At 40.0% G+C, this 22,841-nt stretch overlaps 1 protein-coding gene across 3 annotated transcripts; it reads right to left on the bottom strand.

Moving 5' to 3' along the window:
* Positions 1 to 1,800: 1,800 nt before the first annotated feature.
* On the bottom strand, positions 1,801 to 22,553 carry PHYKPL (5-phosphohydroxy-L-lysine phospho-lyase). 3 transcript variants are annotated; one of them, XM_039486358.1, is made up of 13 exons: positions 21,353 to 22,553; positions 14,387 to 14,505; positions 13,292 to 13,451; positions 8,669 to 8,743; positions 7,865 to 7,952; positions 7,647 to 7,763; positions 7,261 to 7,343; positions 6,669 to 6,894; positions 6,253 to 6,407; positions 5,540 to 5,629; positions 4,590 to 4,720; positions 3,962 to 4,035; positions 1,801 to 2,115 (listed from the first exon to the last, which is right to left on the bottom strand). In XM_039486358.1, exons 1-12 carry the CDS (start codon positions 21,430 to 21,432, stop codon positions 3,989 to 3,991), a joined length of 1,371 nt encoding a protein of 456 aa, XP_039342292.1. In that variant the 5' UTR covers positions 21,433 to 22,553; the 3' UTR covers positions 1,801 to 2,115; positions 3,962 to 3,988. The 3 variants fall into 3 exon arrangements, with proteins under 3 accessions (XP_039342292.1, XP_039342291.1, XP_039342293.1); XM_039486357.1 differs by having other exon boundaries at positions 1,801 to 4,035; XM_039486359.1 differs by lacking the exon at positions 21,353 to 22,553 and adding an exon at positions 18,127 to 18,303 and having other exon boundaries at positions 1,801 to 4,035.
* Between the last annotated feature and the right edge of the window lie 288 nt (positions 22,554 to 22,841).

Below are 22,841 nucleotides of genomic sequence, written 5' to 3'. Positions count from 1 at the left end.
TCTTTACTAGATAAGCTTCAATACTAAAAGGCCTACTCCTCCATGTGGACTAGGTTTAGCTCATGGTGCCAAGAACAGTACAACAACTATCAACCATACTGGACATTATTCAGGCAGATGTAGATAAGAGACTTTAGCCCAGCACCATAACATGCCAGGTGTCTGCTTATAAGAAACACCCTATTTGCAGGATTCCCTGGTTCCTTGACAGAACCCTTGGCTATCCAGATTTCTCAGAGCAGTCCAAGTGGTTCAGCCAATCTTTGGGGAAGCCTACCAATGGCATTAAAAGCCCATACCACACAACCTGTTGGGCCACTGACCTGTATCTCCATTCTGCCTATCCCTGAAAACTGTTTTCTAGTTACCATGATGTCTGCTAGGTGAATTTCTGAAGTGGCACTTTTATACCATATAAGAACTCTATTGTAACATGACAACATGCTACTAAGAATCCCAGAATCATCATTCCATGCCTCACAAGGAAATTCTACTCCCTTCATTCTGTCCAAAGCCACAGCACCCAACAGAAAAAACTAGCACACTTCAGAGGGTTAAAGAGCACTAAAGATTTATATCAGGTGTACTGAACTGACAAGAAGATTAGGCTTTATTACCTGCCAAGGTGTCAGTGCTTCTGTTCTCAATGGCATGAAGGCTCACTCCACAAGATCTATGGTGACTTTGTGGATGAAAAGAGCTTGTGCTTCCACGATATGCAAGGCAGCAACATGATCATCTGTTTAACACTTTTAAAGACTCTGTAGAAAGTGGGTTTTCTGTTCTCTGGAGCAGCTTCCATAGTCTAGTATAGTAGCATTGCCATTTTGTGCAATTAACTCTGACAGTTAACCCCTCTCTCTTTTTTCATCCCTCCCTATTTCAGTTCACTGCTCATTACTTCTCATAAGCAATGGAAGTGTGGGAGATACTAAACTGCAGCACTATAAATCTCTTACCTGATGATATCCTTTCTGCTAGCAGCATCTCCCATAATTCTGCTCTCCCTAGGATTATTACTCCCAGGGAACAGTATTTATTTCATTTCAGTACTTCTGGTTGTAGACCATGGCCTACTGTTGGCAGTACACTTACTAATCATATTCTTCAAGTTTTTACACACCTGTAGAATGAACTATCTGGCAGCAGGCTGGAAAAGGGGGCACAGCTAGCACAGGTGTGCTACAGCTTTGAACTCACTCTGGAATCTGCAATCAGGAGGGACATAGCCTCTGCCTATCAAATAGTGGGAGATGCAGCTAAGAAATTTACCCCTCTCTCAGATCTTATTCTTGGAGAGTACTTAAAGCTCTAGACCAGCGGTCCCCAAAGCGGTGCCTGTGGGCGCCATGGTGCCCGCGGGGGCATCTAAATGCGCCTACGTCCTGGCCGGTGGTCGAGCATCTGCCAAACTTCGGCAGCGTTTTGGCAGCGACGCCTCTCGATGATGCCGCTTGCTGCTGACAAGCGTCGCCGCCAAAATTCGGCGACATTTCGGCAGATGCTCGATGGCTGCCACGGTCCTTCGTCTGGCTCCCACCAGACGAAAAGGTTGGGGACCGCTTCTCTAGACTGTATAAAACTTCCTGTATATTACTGTTGTACTAGCCCACTGCCATCAGGAAACATCCTGTGAGTCTGACTTTCTTTGAAAGTTGCTATAGAAGTGCTCCAGGTAGATCAGCGACAAACTACAGCATTTAGCCCACATGATCACTACCTTTTCATTTACCTCAAGGTATGGCAGCATGCAAAATAAAATGGAACACAAGTAATCCTACGTGCCACGGGGAGGGGGGGAAACAAGCTGAACTCTGCAAACTTAAATAATTGCATAACTATGGGGGTCGGGGGAGTGGGAAATAAGCAGATATTTTAACTAGTTCTAGAAACAGTTCAGCAGAGAAGACTTGTACACTTCACTAGAGATAATGGTGCATTAGCCAGCAAGTGCATGTAGAGCAGCTTGTGGGCTAAGGAGCAGGCTGTCACACAGACTTGTGGAGTTGGATCCTAGGTGTATAGTGATTAGAGCCTAAAGCAAAAATTGAGGGTGCTTATACTCCAAAGCAGAGTTTACCATTCCTTTTTTGTTATAGTTGAGACGTTCCATTGCTGTTGAAGAGAACCTCAGGTTAGCCAGTGAGAGCATGCAACATGTACAATGGTATCTTACGTTATGCTTCATTGCCCATACGTACTCTGGTGTCCATCAAGGACACAGAATGCCATTTGTGGGCAGTTTAGATTGGACCTCCTCTTTCCTCACTAAACATGTCCTCAGAAGGCAATTCATAGGGAACTTTGGTACAGAGTTTGGGACTGAGAGCCATCTGTTTGAAACCTATGGCTGAAAACCAGTCTAGCTCTTTGGACCTTATATTGGCACAAAATAAATCAAGTGGTGTACCTGGTGAGACACTGAAGTATGGCAAAATAAGGACAGATACATATGATTATTGGGTTCTACATGCTGTCTCATTGGGTTCTATGGGATGGCAGAATGTTTGGCCTAACTCAGATGGTTATAGTCACTGGAATAGCTCAAACCAGAAAAATGAAAAATGGTACGTAAGAGCTAGACTAGGAAAATAACTCCTGGGTAGTCATTGTTTTCTGAAACTGGCTGCTAATTAAGTGAATCCCACACCACCTTTGCTTACAGCTGAGGCAAACTATTCTATATCATAATGCCTGTGTATTTTCTCTAAAGCTTTTCACCGCTAAAGAAGCATTACTAAACATTGCAGATTCAAACATAATTGTTTAGCTTAAATGTGCACTAGTTATGGGGATTTAATGATCCTTTGTAGTAGATTTTGTCAAATTACTGTCTGGAACCTATAGATGAAAGATAAGACCTAGAATATGCATCAGGTTTCATATTTTTCTTTACATGAAGGAAATTAACCAGGTCAATGCCTCTCCTCCGACATTGTATTTAAAGCAAAGTTGCAGACTCTTTGGCATGTACTGTAGCAACTGTTCCTTCTATAGTGACATAGGAAATAAGCAACTAAAAAGGAGAACTACCTTCATGAAGTTTTTTGTATTCAGTTACATTGCATACACCTGAAAACTGACATCCAGCCCCTGCAGCAGTCTGTCTCTAATCTTAACAACAATTAAATTAGGCCCTAAGATTTCTCTACCCGCTGTTTAATTTCACAAACCTAGACTAAATACTAGTTAAGGTATGCTGCTTATATGCTAATTCAAAAGCAACTCTTTCATGCTTGAATAAAACAGGTAATGTGGGCATGACCTGCTGTAGCTGATAATACAGCCTTTGCTTGAACTAAAGTTGACTTCCGGTGCAATGCAGAAGCAGCTCAGGGTTTCTCCTTAGTTCACCATATTGTTTTTTTGCTTCTGGTCTTATTGCCACTCCCTTGACTGCCAAAATTCCAAATGACATCAACAGAAATAGGGTAGGGTTCTGTCACTTACTGGACTCTCTCAGAGTATTTGGTGTTTCTTCTTTGATTACTCAAGGAGAATAGAGTGGATTCCAGAATGGATCAAGTTGCCCTTGCCTTACTCAAGGGTTCAGTAGAGCAGTCAGATAATCAGCAACCAATACAATGAAATATATTGAAAATCAGCTACCCCTCTCCATCACCATAAACAGACAGCACAATGGGTGATATTCTTTTAATAGCAGCAGGTTCTAAAGGATCCAGCTGCTATTGGAGTAGTCAAATTTTGAAGTGCTTTAAGGATAAAGATTTAATTATACCAAAAACCAGGCATTTCACTTGAGGGAGAATAGATTGTTGTGGGGGCTGAGAAGCTGAAGTGATCCTACATAAATCAAAATAGTGATTAGAATATCAGAAGGGTCATCTATTTTGCAAAAATACAACAGAAACATTTGATTGGTTAGCTCTTTACACCAAATGCATGTCATTACTAGTTTAGTGATTCTAATTAAACAAACTGCAAAAGATAAAATGCTTACTTGGCCAGATAGATCTGAGGCCTAAAGTTAATGGTGGTTTCCTTCTGGCTCACATGTCTTTTCTCTTTCCATGTCTGAAATGCAAGCAAATTCATAACAATGTTCAGACATAAGACATTAATGACCCCACTGAGCTAACTGTGCAAACGTAAAAAAAGTTAATAGTTTAGAGATGCAAAGTATTATATAAATATTGAACTTATTCTCAATATGTGCCTGGTCAGCAGATAAATATAATGAACCTGTGCAAGAGACCACCTTTACTAGGTATCCCTCTGTTCTAAGAGAGCCCCACACAGTTATCCCCCATTAAGTATAATTGTGTTCACCTCTTAAAGAGCTTCACTGGACAGGTTAAGGCCAAAATTTTCTAAAATGGCCTTCAATTTTGGGTGCTTTACTATAGGTAACGATGGCCTAGCTTTCACAGGTGCAAAGCAGTTTTGAGAATTAAGCCCAACTGCCTCAAATTCATCACCTAAAGTTAGAAAACCATCTTGAAAAAGTTGCCCTAAATGGCTTCCCCTTGGTCACACTACAGTAGTGTCAGAGCCAAGATTATTAGAACAGGAGAGTTCTTGCTCAGTCCACTAACCAAAACAACTGAAAATTAATCTGTCAGTCTTACCTGTTAATATTTCATCCATTTTCTCCACAACTAATTTGGCATTGTCCATAGTAAAGCACAGTGGAGGCTTGAACTTAAGCACGTTTCTTCCTGGACCATCTGTACTTAACATAATATATTCTCTCTTTAATCTAGAGAGGGAAGAAGATTGTCTAAAAATCTAAATACTTCTAATAATTTGACCTAAAATGCAATCCATTTATTGTTCTTAATCTTGAAAATATTAATTACTGCAGTGTCAGCATGATGGAGACTTCAGAAAAATTCTCTGTCCTCCAAGTGTTGTGGTCCAATCACCACAAATTGTGTCAAGTTGTAGATCATCATCTAATATTCAGGATATTTAATTAGCTTAGATGAGAGGGGATTAATTGATGTTTTAACAGAAATTCACATTAAGGACAGCATGCAAAATACAATCCAAATTACATTCTCTGATGTATACACTGACATTTTATATACCAAGTGTCAGCACAGTGTAATTTGAAACTGTTGAAATCCTGAATGCTTCTTTTTATAGTTTAAAGAAACACCAGCCCACTGGCATACACTAAAGCCAAGATTTCAAAAAACAGGCATTATTGGAGCCTCAGTACTTTTTGAAGAATTGGGTGTCTTTATTTAAAAGTTTGGTTACTACATAAGTCTTATTCTACCTATGAACTTTACGCAAACTTCCCAATGACATCGGTGAGTCTTCAAGAATAAGACATCACTTTGAGCCGTATTTGGAGATGGACAAGTTCAGAGTTAAAACCCATTTTATCATCTTGGTGTCAGCATAATATTTTAGTCCCCGGTGGCTATGCACATAGTTATATATATATGTACTGTATAAATGTTGAATGGTTAGTACTTGCCTCTCACAGCATTGTTTCATTAAGTGTTACAACATTGTTAAATCACATGGATTAATGTATAACCATATATGTGTGTACTTTAAAAAATACCTTGTTATTAAATACTCAGCTTCTTTAGTAGCTGGGGTCCTTTTCTCTTGATCTTTTATCAAATCCACTCCAATAAATAATCCAACACCCCTTTAAAAGAAAAACAGGTATTCAGTCTAAAATCAGCTAGAAGGAATTAGGAATAATTTACAAAGAAGTGGAGCAGCAACTGTCCTATGAGCATATACTCTAGTAATAGAATTAGTGAAATATGAAAATAAACAAATGTGATTCGTTTGTTAAAGGGATAGAAAAAGGGTACTACTTGTCTTAACACAGAAGAGGTGCTGTCAATGTAATAATACAGCAAGACAAGATTTTAATTTTTTCCCCGCTCACTCTAATTCCCTGATTGAGTTCAAGTTCTGTGTGTCAATTTAGTGATGGCAGAATCAATGCAAGTTTCCATATCTGTGTTTTAACTTGGATCTGGCAGTGCCATCATAAGGGTGTCAGTTTCTAGGCCAATTCAAATCTAGACATTTTAGTCAAGTGAAAGTCAGTCAATCTTTGTAGTAGCTTGTATGGGGATGGGGGAGGGAAAGAGATACAAAAAAAGCATTTGTGATGCTGAATTTGTGAAGAATGCAGACGATGCTAAACATTGCCTCTTAACACAAGATTTAAAGAGCTTGCCACAACCGTTGTTGCTCTGATTTGATAAATGCTGACCTAAATCAAACTATCTGAAAATGTGAATTGGTTGTTGATACCTGACATCACCAATGATAGGATGCTTGACCTTCTGCTGATTCAGTAATTCCATCAAGAAGTTGCCTACTTGTGTGGCATGTGCTTGAAGATGTTCCTTCTCAATCACATCTAAAACTGCTAAACCTATTGCACATGAAACAGGATTTCCTCCAAACTAAGCTCAAAGGAAAAAAAAAGTGTCAGGCACATAGGGAGAAAAAAAATTAAAGGACAGTTTTTACATATCAATAAATATTTCAACAGTAACAGCCGAAAACCTTCCTCCATTGTTTGTGGACTATCACTGCTCAATGTTGCTTTCAGTTAACGTGTTACCTGTATCCTACAGGACTGTGACACTTAAACAGTGATGTCCTCTTTTACATTTAGTTGGTCATGTAACCAGAAACAATGATTTGGTTAACTCTTTACTTACTGTATTAAAATACTCCACTCCAGTGTCTGCAAATGCTTCTGCAATTTCTTTAGTTGTTGCTACACAGGCGATGGGGTGCCCATTTCCCATTGGTTTGCCCATAGTGACAATATCAGGTACGAAATCCTCTCCCTGAAGCTGGAATGCCCAAAAACATTTGCCAACCCTGCCAAAGCCAACCTGAATTTCATCAGCAACAAAAACTCCTCCTGCCTTGTGTATGTGTCTGTAACATAACAGGGACATATTAGACTTTTGGCACTCAATTTCCATCTCTAAAATTTGTAGCATAAAATCGTGATACTTCAATTGATACATGAATTATACTGCACATTTAAGCAGAAAATATTTTAACCAGTTAAGAAATAAAAATCCAATATGCTTGTTCTACTTTACATAAAAATAGTAATAATGTTGCTGCCCTGAAGAGCTTACGATTCAATAGGACAAAAGCATTTTGTGCTTTTTATATAAAAAAGCATACTAAATCTAAGCTGTTTGCATGTTGTGATAAAGACGGTGGTGTTTAATCTCAGTTTAGATAAATTAGAACACACAACATGTATAAAGGGTTCTGAAGGGATTGACTTACTCTGCTATCATCTGGAAATAACCTTCTGGTGGAATGATCTGACCACCAACACTTGGCAAAGATTCAATGAAAAATGCAGCAATCTGGAAGAGTAACATGCAATATTTGAACTAAATAGTAAAGATTACTGCAGTAACATAGGCAAGTTGCAAACTCTACATAGCTGGATGAATAGTTTTTAAACTATTACTTTGTTATATATAGTCAAATCTTCAGAAATTATATCTGATGGATGTAATACGAAAGTATAATTGTCATTTATGCACTCTACATGCTTCTTAATTCCCTGACATGGATGGTCCTGAAATGTCTATTGCTGCTGATAAACTCTACTACTCATTCCCACTGCTAAAGTCAGCAAATAGATTAGGAAAGATCTTTTTCACCTTTCTGCCCTTTTTCTGTGCTTGCTCAATTATTTTTTTCACTTCGTTGGCATAGGCTAGGACTGAATCTTTATGGTCTTCTCTGTACATTCCACGGTATGTGTCTGGGAGAGGAGCCTGAACAAAGGAACAATGCCTTATGATTAGTATGCCACAGATGAGGTGGATAATAAATTAACTGAAATAGTCAAGGTAGATAGGCTGCAATATGTACATACCACGTGGACCCATTCCTTTTGTCCTTCTAGATTTCTGAATTTATATGGACTTATGTCAATCAAGGATGTCAGATGTCCATGGTAAGCACTTAAAACAAAAACAATGAAGCAGCAGAGCTAAACAGTCATTTCCATATTATCACAGTTCTCTAGAATTCCAGCTGACCAAGATAGAGTCACATGGCCCAAAATAGCTGCACAGGAATTTATCAACCATGTCGACTGTATTTGGGATTTTGGCTCCTACTTTCCACCCCTGTTTACTTGGTAGAAGAAATTGAGATAAATCCCCCACTTCTTTGGCTTTTTAATGGCTTGTTTCTACTATCACAGCAGTGTGCATCAGGAGGAGTATTACCTGCTGGCGGTGATCAGGAATCAAATCAGAATTAAGCTCCAAAACTCCAGATACTGAATATTTGCTGTTTCTTATGTCTGCTTTGCTAGTCACTGTGTTTTAAAGGACTATTTTTTGTTATACACTTCTACCCTGCTATAACGGAAGCCAAAAAATCTTACTGTGTTATAGGTGAAACCGTGTTATATCAAACTTGCTTTGATCCGCTGGAGTGTGCAGCGCCCCCCCCCCCGGAATGCCGCTTTACCATGTTATATCCGAATTCGTGTTATATCGGGGTAGAGGTGTAGTCACTAGTTCCAATCACACCTCTACAGGGCAAAATTATGTCAAATTTGCAGATGGGGTAGTTTGAATAAAACTGTGCCCTTTCTTTAGAAATGGCAATTAAAATTACTACACAAAAATAAAATGCAGTAGATATTATTAAACATTGATATACTTACTGGTCCAGAACAATAACATCCTTGTGTTTTGTATATTGTCGTGCCAATCTCAAGGCAAGATCATTGGCTTCTGATCTGCAATTGAAAATTCAAAAGCTATTTCACTGCACATACATGGACAGGATTTGAAATCTTGTCCTTCCTTGCTGTGCCATTTTGCATCCACAAATGACATCAGTTGTACAGGCAAATAATCACAGGTGCAAAACTGCAGGCCACTGGGCTGGAATACGACTAGGATTATGATACTACATTGCACTTACTAGATACAGGCGTGAAAGGATTTGAGTGTTTATGGGTAAATGTTCACTGTACACACACACAACCAGATAGAAAAATATTTCCATCTAGGATAATCAAAATAAGAAAAATGCTGCTTGAGAACTTAGAGTTTGAATCAAGGATATTACTTTGTATATTCTGACGTGATATTGACAATTTGTGCTTTAGCATTTTTTTAATGTTTGTCATTAAACAATTGTCTTCTCTCCCCATTTTGCGTAAGTGAAAATTTAAATAGATTAAAAGAAAATAAATAAAAATTGAATTCTGCCAAGCCTAGTTCTATAGCACTTTTTCAGCAGAAGATCTGAAAGCATTTTACAACAATGGGTAAGTAACATAATATAAATTACCACAGAAGCAGGCCAAAACAATCCTAGCCGTGACTAGTTTGAAAGAAAAATTATCATCTCTGAAAACAGAAATTAATACCCTTATACAGAAATCTGACTACCTGAAAAGAACGATTTTTTAGGGTAGGAATTACAGAGAGGCCAAGGAAGGATAATAATAGCTAGAATGCTTCTTTGACCATAGGATGCTGTTCCAGGAAGATGATCTGCTGGGAAATGATGGGGGAGAGCATCTGCATACAGTGACTTACCAACCTAGTGTGGAGAGCTTTAAACTAGGTTCAAAGAGGGCAGGTGACAAAAGTTAGCATAAAAAAGGCAACTTGAACAGAGGGCTAGGTGTTGGGGTGGACATGGAAAATTAAAACGTGGTCATAGGAGCAACAAGAGGAAAATCAGTGGGAGAGTCTGCTCAACAACTTTGATGCCTATATACAAATGCAAGGCATATGAGAATAAATGGGAAAGACTGGAAGTATTAGTACATAAGCTAAAATATGACTTAACTGGCATCAGGGAGATTTGGTAGTATAAGTCTGATGACTGGAATATAGGAGTATAGCTTATTTAGGAAGGAGAAGCAGGATAAAAAGGGAGGTGGTGTTGCATTATATCACAGGAATATATACATTTGTTCTAAGGCTGAGAAGGAGGTGAAAAACAAACCAGTTGAAGGTCTCTGATATAAGGGGGGAAAAATAGGGATGATATCATGGTAGGAGGTCTACTATAGACCATATCAGGAAGAGGAGGTGGATGACACATATTTTTGGAACAAACAGAAATATCTGAAAACCAAGACCTGGTAAGCATGGGGGACTTTAACTACCCAGACATCTGCTGGAAATATAATATGACAAAAGACAAAATTTCCAGAACGTTCTTGGAATGTATTTGGGGACAATTTTTTGTTTCAGAAAGTAGAAGTAACCAGGGCGATAGCCAACTTAGACTTGATTCTGACCAACGATAATTATGGTGAAAGTGACCATGAAATGATCCTTTTCTTAGAATCATGAAATCTAAAGGGAGAGAGAGAGTGAGCAGCAGCAGAAGGACAATGGACTTCCAAAAAGCAGGCTTTAACAGACTCAAAGAACTGGTAGGTAAAGTCCCGTAAGAAGAAAATCAAGGGAAAAAGGGGTTCACGAGATCTGGCAGTTTCTCAAGGAGACAATATTAAAGGCAGAACTGCAAACTATCCCAGTATGGCTGCATCAAGAGCTCTTCAATAATCTGAAAAATCAAAAAGAAATCCTACAAAAAGTGGAAACATGGACAATTGCTAAGGAACAAGACAAAAGAACAGCACAAGCACATGGGAAAGGAATTAGAAAGACTAAGGCACAAAATGAGTTACACCTAACGAGACATAAAATGTAGTAAGAAGTTCTTTAAATATATTAGGAGCAAGAGAAAGATGAAGTAAAGTGTAGATCCTCTACTTAGCAGGGAAGGAGAGCTAATAACTGATGACATCAAGAAGGCGGAGGTATTTAATACCTATTTGGCTTCAGTCTTCACAAAAAAGGATGTGACCAGATACTCACCACAATTAATATTAACAACCGGGGGGAAAGAGTACAAACCAAATAGGGAAAGAACAGATTAAAGAATATTTAGATAAATTAGATATAGTCAGGTTGTCAAGGCCTGATGAAATTAACAATCCTAGGATTCTTAAGGAACTAGTTGAAGCAATCTTGGAACCCTTAGCAATTACCTTTCAGAACTTCTGGAGGACATGTGGAGCCCCAGAGGTCTGGAAAAGGGCAAACATAGTACCCATCTTTAAAAAGGGGAACAAAGAGGACCCAGGAAATTATAGTCCGGTTAGTCTAACTTCTACACATGGAAAGATACTAGAATAAATCTGTATGCATCCAGAGGATAAGAAGAAATACCCAGCATGGATTTGTCAAGAATAAATCGTGCCTAACCAACCTAATTTCCTCCTCTGACAGGGTTACTGGCCTAGTGAATGAGGGGAGCAGTAAAAGTGATCTAGCTTGATTTTAGTAATGCTTTTGATACAGTCTCATATGACATTCTCCTAAGCTAAACAAGGGAAATGTAGTCTATATGAAATTAATACAAAGGTGGGTGCACAACTGGTTGAAAGACCATACTCAAAAGAGTAGTTATCAATGGTTCATTATCAAACTGGGAGGATGTATCTAGTGGATGCCGCAAAAATCAGTCCTGGGTCTGTTACTATTCAATATTTTCATTAATGACTTGAATAATGGAGTTGGAGAGAATGCTTATAAAAATTGGAGATGACACCAAGCTGGAAGGGGGTTACAAGTACTTTTGAGGACAGGATTAAAATTCAAAGTGACCTTGACAAATTGGACAATGGGTCTGAATTCAACAAAATGAAATTCAATGAAGACAACTGCAAAGTACTTCACTTAGGAAGGAAAAATCAAATGCACAACCACAAAATGGGGAATAACTGATTAGGTGGTAGTAGTGTGGAAAAGGATCTGGGGGTTATAGTGGATCACAAATTGATTATGAGTCAACAATGTGATGCAGTTGTAAAAAAAGTGTATTATGGGGTTTATATATGGGAGTGTTGTATGTAAGATGGGGAGGTAGTTGTCCCACTTTACTCAGCACTGAGGCCTCACCTGGACTACTGTGTTCAGTTACAAGCGCCATACTTTAAAGATGTGGACAAACTGGAGAGAGTCCCGAGGAGAGCAACAAACATTATAAAAGATTTAGAAAATCTTAGCTCTGAGGAAAGGTTTAAAAAATGGGCCTTTTTGTCTTGAGTAAAGATGACTGAGGGGGAAGATTTTCAAATACGTGAAGGGCTGTTATAAAGAGGACAGGGATCAATTATTCTCCGTATCCACTTAAGGTAGGACAAGTAGTTATGGGCTTAAGCTGCAGCAAGGAAGATTTTGGTTAGATATTAGGAAAAACTTAATAACTATCAGGATAGTTAAGTTCAGAAATATGCTTCCAGAGAGGCTGTGGAATCCCCATCACTGGACATTTTTAAGAACAGGTTGGACAAACGCCTGCCAGGGATGGTCTAGGTTTACTTGGTTCTGCCTCAGTGCTGGGGGCTGAACTTGATGACCTCTCAAGGTCCTTTCCAGCCCTTCCTTTCTATAATTCTATGATAAATCAGTTTAGACAAGAAGCTATAGAAGCTACCACTATGAAAATTAAATTTACGCTGACTGCTTTTATGGCAGTATAGATAGTACTGCCTTTAAAGATTTACAATTATTTGAAAAAAATTATTGCCTGATAGAGCAGAGCCTTAGAAATAGAATAAAATGCTCTTCAAAAGCAGAATACTTTTAACGGTATCAAAAGTGTATTTTACTTCATATCCTAATGTATAGTATAGTTTCTTGGCAAAAGTAGTTAGCTGGAATTGTATGTGTTAGTTGACACAAACATTATGGAATTTAGTCTTGTTCTGTAATGCAATACTGAGATAATATAGTATACATTTCTGTTTAGTGCATGGGGAACATTAATAGAAACATTTAAATGCATCACTGAATGTAAGAACACATTTTCAAATTTCAGCATCCAGTGCTTGAATATCCCCATACCTCAAAAATAATTTAAAATAAGATTGGCAAGTCCCACGTAAGCCAGAGCAACCACAGACGGAGCAAGAAAAGGAAAAAAAACCCTTAGTATGACAGAGTGAGAACTAAATAATATAAACTGTTCGTGTTTTCTTCTATAAGCTGCTTTTTTAAAGCTTTTCAAAACCATTGTGTCTGTGTTTTTCTAATAATTTGGTAATTTAAACCTTTAGAGCAGCAAAAAAATCCAGCAGCTTTCTCAAGAAGTCTGAAATTATTATCTCGTCTGCAAAACCAGACTATGGGTGTAGATCATGCATTCTTACAAGATCCTGCATCTAACTACTTACAATGAAGTGTGTAGTCACTATACCTATACCTCAGCTATAGCTAAGAGTTTATCACTAGTAATACCTCATACTTACCCTGAATTCAAAAAATAGAACGTGCACAGCTTCTCAGGCAGTGTTTTAGAAAGTCTCTTTGCATAATCCACCAAATTGTCATGGAGATAGCGAGAATTTGTATTTAGCAACTGATTCTGTTCATGTGCTGCTTTTACTACATCAGGATGGCAGTGCCCAACTGAAAAAAAAGGGGAGTTTTAATGTTCTCTCCATTCATACAAGTTCTTTCCCTATGACATTTGTTGTTGACAAATAGATAAATACACACTGACTTGCTCCCATATTTCTTATGGTGCAGAAGTTGACATTGTTCCCTGTATTGCAGCAGTAGTGTATCAGCAGTACTGTCAGTGGGCAAAGACACAGTGCGGGTATGCTTGGAGAGTCTACATTAGGATGCATCATCTGGTTCACAAGTTGTTCTGGTTGTATTTGTTAAAAAATTGCTTAGTTCATATTCTTAATCAGATTTCTGGAATCCTATGAATCAGCTTGCTAAATCAGGGGTAGTATCCGATTTGATCCACTGAACTGTGTGTGCACTCTGCCCTCTAAATCCTTCAAATGCATAGCTCTGCATAGGACTATAAGCCTTGGCCACTTTGATAGATTCCAAATACATGCAAGAGGAAACATATGGTTTTTCCACTGAAGCAGCAGTCAATGAGTAAGCAAAGAAAGTGTCTTAGGGGAGAATATACACAAAAAAACCCTGCCTTACGGGAAAACATACACAAATGAAACAGACCCTATAAAGTCATTTATTACTTACAGCTAAACAGTTGATCTACATTTGGCTTCCTAAGCAGGAATCTTGTGAATTTCAGTTTACTGCGTTTTCACAAAGACTGGGCAGAAAGCAAATGGGGAAAATTTCATGTATACACACCCAGAAATCAAGGTGTGTCAATAGTACTGCCCAAATTACAGACCCAAGAAATGTTTTCCACCCTTTTCCAATAAAATGACATAAAAATTGGGCGGCTGCAATGCAACATAGTATTGCCATAAGAAAAAAAATGCTGTTTTTATTCTGTTTGGTTGAGTTTTCCCAGAATATTGTTGCCTTCATTTAGAACAACCTGATAATGAATAATGTTATTTTAAACTTACCATGAGACACATTGTTGATACAGTCAAGGTATTCTCTTCCATGTTCATCATATATATACTGGCCTTTTGCCCTAACAATCTTCACTGGCTCTTCAGGAAAAAAGAGCTTGCAGGAAGCGCTGTACCAAACATCAAAACCACAAAACTTCTTGAACTATAAGATCCTGATAAAACATCTAAAAGTCACATAGAATTAACTATTTCCAATCTTTTTGTAATTTTAACCAAAGGCAAAATGGAAGCAATATTTTCTCAAAATAAACTAAACATGAACTGCCTGCACTCTACTTCAGTCCCCTCAAACAAAGGTTGGAGAAGAGAGACAAGCATTGTACCATGCTCTAACAGTCAGCCAACTTAGGTTTTGGTGGTCCAGCAGGGAAAACCAACTTCAGAATCATGAGCCCTTCACTGAGAATGTCTGACCACCAAATTCCAGTGTTTAAATATAGGGACTTATATCTAGTGTCTCCTCTGATTTGAAATAATGTGGCCCCCTCTTTACATTATTATTACGTTAAAATTTTATAGAGAGCTATATGTCTCCACTCCCTTTGTCTCCTTCAAGAGGCACAGACACTAAATTCTGTTAAGATTTTCTCCCAAATCCAATCTTCTCAACTTTTCGTTTTTTTTTTCCACCTTCCCTGTATTCTCTATACGGTTCTGATCCTGCAAACAGGAACCACATGGAGGGACCTGTGCCCACATGCAACCTCGGTGACTTCTGTAAGTCTCTGCATGGTTGCTGCAGTCTGCCCACATGGTTTTCTTTGCAAGACTGGGGCCTAACTGATCAGTGTTCTTTTATAGTGAGGTGCCCAAACAAGTAAAGCTCCTAAGTGCCTGCCTGAGGGAGCAGGAGAGATAATTCTTACCTGATGAAAATACGTAGTTTCAGGTTGTTATTAAAAGAACAACATCAACTTGAAATCTAGTCAGTGAAGTAGAATATGTTATAGGTAAGGCTAAACTTTTGTCATGGTTATTTTTAATAAAAGACATGGACAGGTCATGGGCAATAAGCAAAAATTCACAGAAGCCGTGACCTTTTGCTGCTGCAGCTCCGTGGTTTCTCCCACTACCGTGGTGGCTGGTAGCTGTGGGGTTCCCCCTCTGCTCACGGCAGCTGGGAGCTGCAGGGTGACCATATTTCCCCAAGAGAAAATGGGATACCCCGCCTTCATGCATCCCCCTCCTCCCACGCAAGGCCGTTACCCATCGCTGGAACCCTGAGGAGGGTCTCCTCAGGATTCTGTTGCCTGTTGCTGGAAATTTGCAGGGGGCCCCCTGTTGCCAGAACTTTGCCAGGGCCCCACTGGCTGTCAGCTCCAGAGTCTTGCAGCCCCTGGGGCTGAAGCAGAGAATGTTACAGAGATCTCTGGAAGTGATGGATTCTGTGACTTCCATGACATAAATGTAGCCTTAGTTATAGTACCTGTACCATATATTTCTATTGTCAAAATCTGACACTGAAAATGCATGCACACAAAATGCTGTCAAATACCATGAAAAATAGAGAAAAAATGTTTTTCTCTACTGTAACTCAGTGACAGCAATCTTACTGGTAACAACAATATAACAACTGTAGATAAAGATACTCTGATTTTTCAGTTTACAGTGTTCCTTTAGAAGATGAGAAGATAGCACTTATTAAGAAATCTGGCTTCCAGTATCGATGATTGTGGACACATCAGTTATGAGAAGATTAAATTCTGAAAGGTTGTTCCTCATGTTGTGTGTATGACTGAACCCATAACACATTTTTTCTAACACCAGAGCTCACTTTCCACTCATATCCTTCTTGTCATAAAACCTTTACAGATTAAGAAAAGCCAATTGAGAGAAGTCTGTCCTTAGTCTGGTCTTTAATACACAACTTAATTTCAAAGGTCAACAGTCACATAATCAGATTCCTTGCTATTGTCTTTGTTGCATTCAACAGCTCTGTGGGGTTTTGTGATCTTTTTGAAGTGCAAAGAAATGTTCAATAGTTCATTTTTTTCTGTTGCCAATTACTGAACTTTGCTGAGGAAATCTAGTACAATAAAGGTACTTCTGTTTTGTAAATGTCTCAACTACACTTCTGGTTTTGGGCTGTAGTATTATAAAATGAAGCGGAATCTGTGAAATTAAATGTATGAGACACATTTTGCAATATAAACAAAAGTAGCCTCATAACACATAAGAACAGCCATACTGGGTCAGACCAAAGGTCCATCTAGCCCAGTATCCTGTCTACCAACAGTGGTCAATGCCAGGTGCCCCTGAGGGAATGAACAGAACAGGTAATCAAGTGATCCACCCCATTGCCCATTCCCAGCTTCTGACAAACAGACTAGGGACACCATCCCTATCCATCCTGGCTAATAGCCACTGATGGACCTACCTTCCATAAATTTATCTAGTTATTTTTGAATCGTTATAGTCTTGGCCTTGACAACTGTGATGTTACACTCCATATTCTTAGGCTGACTGGGCGTTGTGTGGAAAAATACTTCTTGTGTTATGAGGAATAAATAACACTGTCTTATTTACTTTCTCCACACCAGTCATGATTCTATAGACCTCTATCTAAGAGCCTAATCATCTCAGCTCCACCAGCATAAATCCATATAAAGCACATTAACTGCAGTGGTGTTACTCCGAAATTATTTGAGCGTTAATCCAAAATAACCATTCTGGATTTACAGCGATGTAACTGAGGCTACCTCTTCACTTATGGAAGTGTGTAGACTACAGACACAGCACACTCTGCTAGCCCAGGTATAAACCGCAGTATCGACTGTGAGACATGGCTTAGGCTGGGGCTCTGGAACAATTTTTTATAGTGGGGGATGCTGATGATGAAACCACATATTTGGTGTTTGTTAATGCTATTTCAAGCCAAGTGGTGCAGCAGCAACCCCAGTTCCAGCAGTACTGGGCTTTGGTGGGTTGAGTGCCCTACACACCTGAACCCACAGGTCATATACGCTACATAGCTCTTTATACACCCAAGAAGTGCTGCTCCTGTTTAAACTGCTATTTTAGCAATGTAGTGTCCCACTGCTTCCTGCTGCCAGAGCCTTTCCCTGCAGGGGCATAGCTACACACCAGTGACAAGTGTGGATGCAGTCTGTAGTTACACATGTAATAGCCTCTACTCTACACGCCACCCTGAGTGTGGCCATAACCTGAGATCATTATCAAGACAGTGAAAGTGATTAAACTACAGTAACACGTTTTAATGCAGAAATTGAAAGAGAGGGAATTCTGAAACCCCCCCAAATCGTCAGATCAGTTAATTAGGGGGAAAAAAAACCTAAATATTTTGGGAGACAAAACACTGAAAATTTGGGCTGAGGGTTATTATTTCTATGACGTATAAAGCACCACACCGCAGGCGTTAAAAAAGAAAAGATCCCCGAAGAGCTCTGCTTACAGTCCCCGCTCCTAGGAGGCGCCGCGGAGTTGGCGTCTACAGGTCAGTTTCAGACCAACGCAAACACGGAGGGAGTCGCGTCAGGAAAGGGGCCGCCTGCCCTGACCCCGCGCAGCAGCCGACGCTCTTCAGGAGCGGGCAATGGGCACTGGGGCGCGTCCCTTACAGTCTCGCGGCCCCAGCTGGTAACCCGGCTCCTCACGGGCCGCAGCAGCCCGAGCCGCCCCCGAGTGACAGCGGCGACGCGTTTGTGCTCCAGCGGGGCCGCGCAGCACCTGAGCCCACCCCGCCCGGCCGCCGCTCTCGCCGCACCTACCCGATGAGCTGCCTCCGCAGGGCGAGTGTCTCCGGCCGGGCCTGCATGGCGCTTCTCGCGGGGCGGGAGCGAGCGGTGGCGGCACAGCAGCCCAGCCCTGCCGCCTTCTCTCCGGGCGGGCTCGGCTCCAGCCCCGTCCCGCCCACGGGAAGCGCCGCGCTCCTGAGGGAACCCGCCGGCGCAGCGGGCCCGGGCCCAGCCTCGTTCGGGGAGCGCGGCCCAGTGCGCTTCCCGCCAACTCTCCCCGGGGCCTGCTGCTGAGGCCCGGCGCCGCCGCTGGAAGGCCAGAAGAGCACGGGTAGGGCGCGGAGCGCTGGCTGGAGAAGGGGGGTTAGAGTGGCACCCTCAGGAGCATTTCTGCCCCATGCCCGCCCTGCTGGCCTTAGCCCCACGGGCTCCCCAGGCCAGTTCTCTGCCGGCCTCCCTCTCGGTGCCACAGAGAGGGGATGATGGGCACGCTGGAGGCAGGTCACTTAGCCAGTCTGTCTCTCTCTTACCCCAGCGTCCTCACTTCCAAGGGGCAGAAAACCCATCCACTGGCCAGGCAGGCCCTAGTGCTGACAATAGTGAAAACCAGCCAGAGGGGAACCCTTGCAATAAGCAATTAAGCCTTGTATACAGGAGCAAATTACACTGTTCCAGCCTTCAGTATGAATCAAAGCCCATGTTGTTAAACTGGTGCAAACCCCCTTGGGAACACTTTGGCTTGGCTACACTTACAAATTTGCAGCGCTGCGGCAGTGTGTGAACACCACCTCAGCGCTGCAAATTTACAAACGCGCAGCGCCAGTGTGTAGTGCCCCCCGCTGCTGGGCGCCGCCCGCGCTGCGCTGTCCGTTATTCCCACAGGGAGAGAGAGGAGCGCGGAGGTTTTCTGTTTTCTCCCAGCGCTGGCGCTACACTACACTAGCTGCTCGCGGCGCCGCGCGCAGCGCAGCGCAAGCAAAGTAGCCCAAGAGTGGCTTATTCTGGTTTAGCTTAGGTCAATTGGGAACAAGTGTAAGCTAACCTATAAATCACTCCAACGGAAAGATATGTCTCTACACAGTTTGCTGTAGTTTAACTATATTGGTTAAAAAACCTATTTATGTTAAACTGATGCAGGTTTCTTGTGTAGACGAGGCCTTAGTTAAGGTATATAAAGTGATCTGAACAATGAGAGTAAATGCTGCAAATTATTCATTATTCAGAACTTGGCATTTCGCACAGGCTGTTTTAGTGATGGCATTGTGTCAGCAGGAGCATCACTGCATTCATGTACTTTCTGATCCCATTAAAAAACACCTTGACAAATACACTGTCTCTTCAATAGAAAAGAACTCACCAGAGAAGAACAACAAAAATAAGAAAAGGTCTAGAAAACATGACCTATGAGGGAAGATTGGAAAAAACTGGGTTTATTTAGTTTGGAAAAGACAGATTCCACCACCTCCCTAGGCAATTTATTCCAGTGCTTACCCACCCTGACAACAGTTTTCAAGTACATAAAAAGTTGTTACAAGGAGGAGAGAGAAGAATTGTTCTTGGTAACCTCTGAGGATAGGTCAAGCTATGGGCTTAAATTGCAGCAAGGGAGGGTTAGGTTGGACATTAGGAAAAACTTCTTAACTGTCAGGGTGGGTAAGCACTGGAATAAATTGCCTAGGGAGGTGGTGGAATCTCCATCATGGGAGATGTTTAAGAGCAGGTTAGACAAACACCTGTCAGGAACGGTCGAGATGATACTTAGTCCTGCCGTGAGTGCAGGGGACTGCACTAGATGACCTCTCGAGGTCCTTTCCAGTCGTATGATTCTGTGATCACTTTCAGACCTCTTGTCTGGCTTCTAATTTTCTGTGGAGATTATACCAGTGAAGTAGGTGACTCTAGAATTCACATGGCATTAATAAAAATAATTTTATGTCACTGGCCTGGGCCCTTCCAAATCCTCATCATCTGTGTTGTAAGGTTCTCTCTTACAAATATTTATATTTTAAGGCAGGTGTTTCTATATCTAAAAATTAATTGTGGTGTGTGATTTTGTGGGCTACCTTTGAGAACATTGTCCAATATCACACAATATATACCCCATAGTCTTAAGCAAAGAAAAGTTTGTATTCCCATATTCCTGTGTTTGCTCAGTGAAAGAGTAGCGGAGCTGACAATGATGGAGAAAAATGGCTTACTCTCAAACTGGTAAAGAGGGAACATGAACAACAGGGGAAATACTATCCTTAGTTCAGATTGGTCACATTAACTTATTTGCACAGATTTGTTTACACTGAGGACTGTGGATTGGAAGAACTGTTGAAAGCCTGAGGGGAATTCTCCCACCCATTGCATAAAAAGTTTGCCCTGTTTTAATAAATATGGTTACAAAACAATGCCTGAAACCACTAATGTTCTGGAGTAAGCAGTCTGCAGAGATTGCAGGCCTGAGCCCTTTGTGAACTGTTTGAAACAGCTTGATAGATTTTGTTACTGATTAGAAAATAGGGACATCAATAAATTGCATCTTTACTTGCAGCTGTGGACAGATTTACTTGATAAGTACAAGAGGAATTTAATTTGTGTGTAAATGTGAATGATTTGGAAACAATGACTTATCATGGACTCAAAACTATGTTGATTTTAAAAGTCAAATTCATTTCATATTAGTGACTTGTTTAATAACTAAACATACATTAAAGGGGAAATTAAGATTAATTTTTATTTGAATTCTTGCCTCATTAAAACATTTAGTAATTTAAAACAACAAACGTTTAGAATTTGGAAAGTTTATTCTTAGTTACAGATGCTGCAGTTTATGATACATATTCACATCATCATAAAAACAACTTCTAAAAGGAGGCAGTTTTTTTAAAGTCCAAATATTAACTTATTACAGATTAAAACACAATGAAGCAATGGTTTTGAGGGTTTCAAAATAATGCACTGTTCATTGCAGTTATAAAATAGAAATAAAATGATGCAGTACTAGTTAATACCATTTTAACATAATAAACACTATTAATGCCTTTTTAAAAACAAACAGTTGTTCCCCAAAATTATGACTAAATATAACACTTCTCTTGGCATGTACATTATAACAGTGTATAAAAGGGTTTAAAAATAAAAGACTTGCTAAATACCTCTTTTTTATAAAGGTACCTATTTTTGTTTTAGAAAAGCAATACATTTTACTGAAACTTAGGAAAGCTTTGTATAAGATACTATGTAAATACATTCAAACAGAACTGTTACTCACAAGAGGCCCAACATGCAAACAGTCATGTGGGTAGATGCAACTGAAGTGAATGTGATTACCCACATGAATAAGGAACGCATGCATAGCAGTTTATAGGATCAGGCCCTACTGACATAATGAAACCAGGTGAGCTAATACATTTATTTATATTCTTCTAAATACTGTATAAATAGGTCATTTAGTACAAAATACTAACAGTTGTAGCTTCTAGAACTGCAGATAATTGCACTTAGATTATAAAATGAGTGCAGTTTAAAAAGACTTGTATATCCACCCAAAATAATACTGTATGGCGCAACAGATAGCAGGTGGTTTTGTTTGCACTTTGATTATTTGGATTGTAAACTGTGATTGTAGCCTTAACTTCCTGCTCACTGGAATTTCCAGCAGTATGTTTAATCATACTGAATATATATTTTTTTCCTGTGAAATGTAGAAAGTAAAACATCAAAGGTAAATGGAGAAAAAACAAACAGTGCAAGATAAAAATTATTGTATTCTGAGAATTTCTACAATATTGCACTCCACCACATTGACATTACCAACCAGAATGCACCCAGTAAGAGACTGATCCAGCTTTCATTTTAGCCAATGGGCCTAATGCTGAAACTCAATGAGTAATTGGGTGCTAAGCACTTTGCAAAATCAGGTTCTAACTATATTTATGTTTAACTGTTAAACAAATCTGAAAATACAAACTAAATTTTACACACTCAAATAAAATAAATTGCAAAATCTAGGATCTGTACATAACACTTTTTGAAGATGTGTACAAATCAGTTTATCATCAGAAAAAGCAGCAGGGCAGGTCTTAATGAGTTACAAGATTATGTATTTTAAATATATGCATGAGATTCCTCCATTTTTACTTCCCTCTTTTTAATAAGTCTTTGTTATATAATGGAGCCTCACAAAAATAATTAGCTGACTGTTCACAGTACATGAAATTCAGCAACAATGAGGCAGCCTCTACCAACCAGCCTGTAGTACACAGGAATTCATTGGTTTTACAGCAGATGAAAGGGGAATTGTAAACTGCCAATATGCTGTTCCCTACAGTCAGTGGTTTTGATAACTGCCAGTTCTAACATAAGAATGGTCATACTGGGTCAGACCAAAGGTCCATCCAGCCCAGTATGCTGTCTGCCAACAGTGGCCAATGCCAGGTGCCCCAGAGGGAGTGAACCTAATAGGTAATCAAGTGATCTCTCTCCTGCCAGCCAGCTCCACCCTCTGAGAAACAGAGGCTAGGGACACCCTTCCTTACCCATCCTGGCTAATAACCATTAATAGACTAAACCTCCATGAATTTATCTAGTTCTCTTTTAAACCATGTTATATAGTCCTAGCCTTCACATTTCTAATGCATTGAAAGCTGATGCCTCAATATCTTTTTCTGGCTCCCCTTAAATTCTCTAGAATATTCTCATGTGCCCTGTCCAGTTCAGTTTTACATTATTGAAATGACAGGTTTTCACCACTTACTGTA

This window comes from Mauremys reevesii, linkage group 8, assembly GCF_016161935.1.
Source record: "Mauremys reevesii isolate NIE-2019 linkage group 8, ASM1616193v1, whole genome shotgun sequence".
Classification (NCBI taxonomy): domain Eukaryota; kingdom Metazoa; phylum Chordata; order Testudines; family Geoemydidae; genus Mauremys; species Mauremys reevesii.
The sequence above is the reverse complement of the archived record's forward strand: the minus strand, read 5'-3'. Positions and strand labels throughout refer to the sequence as shown.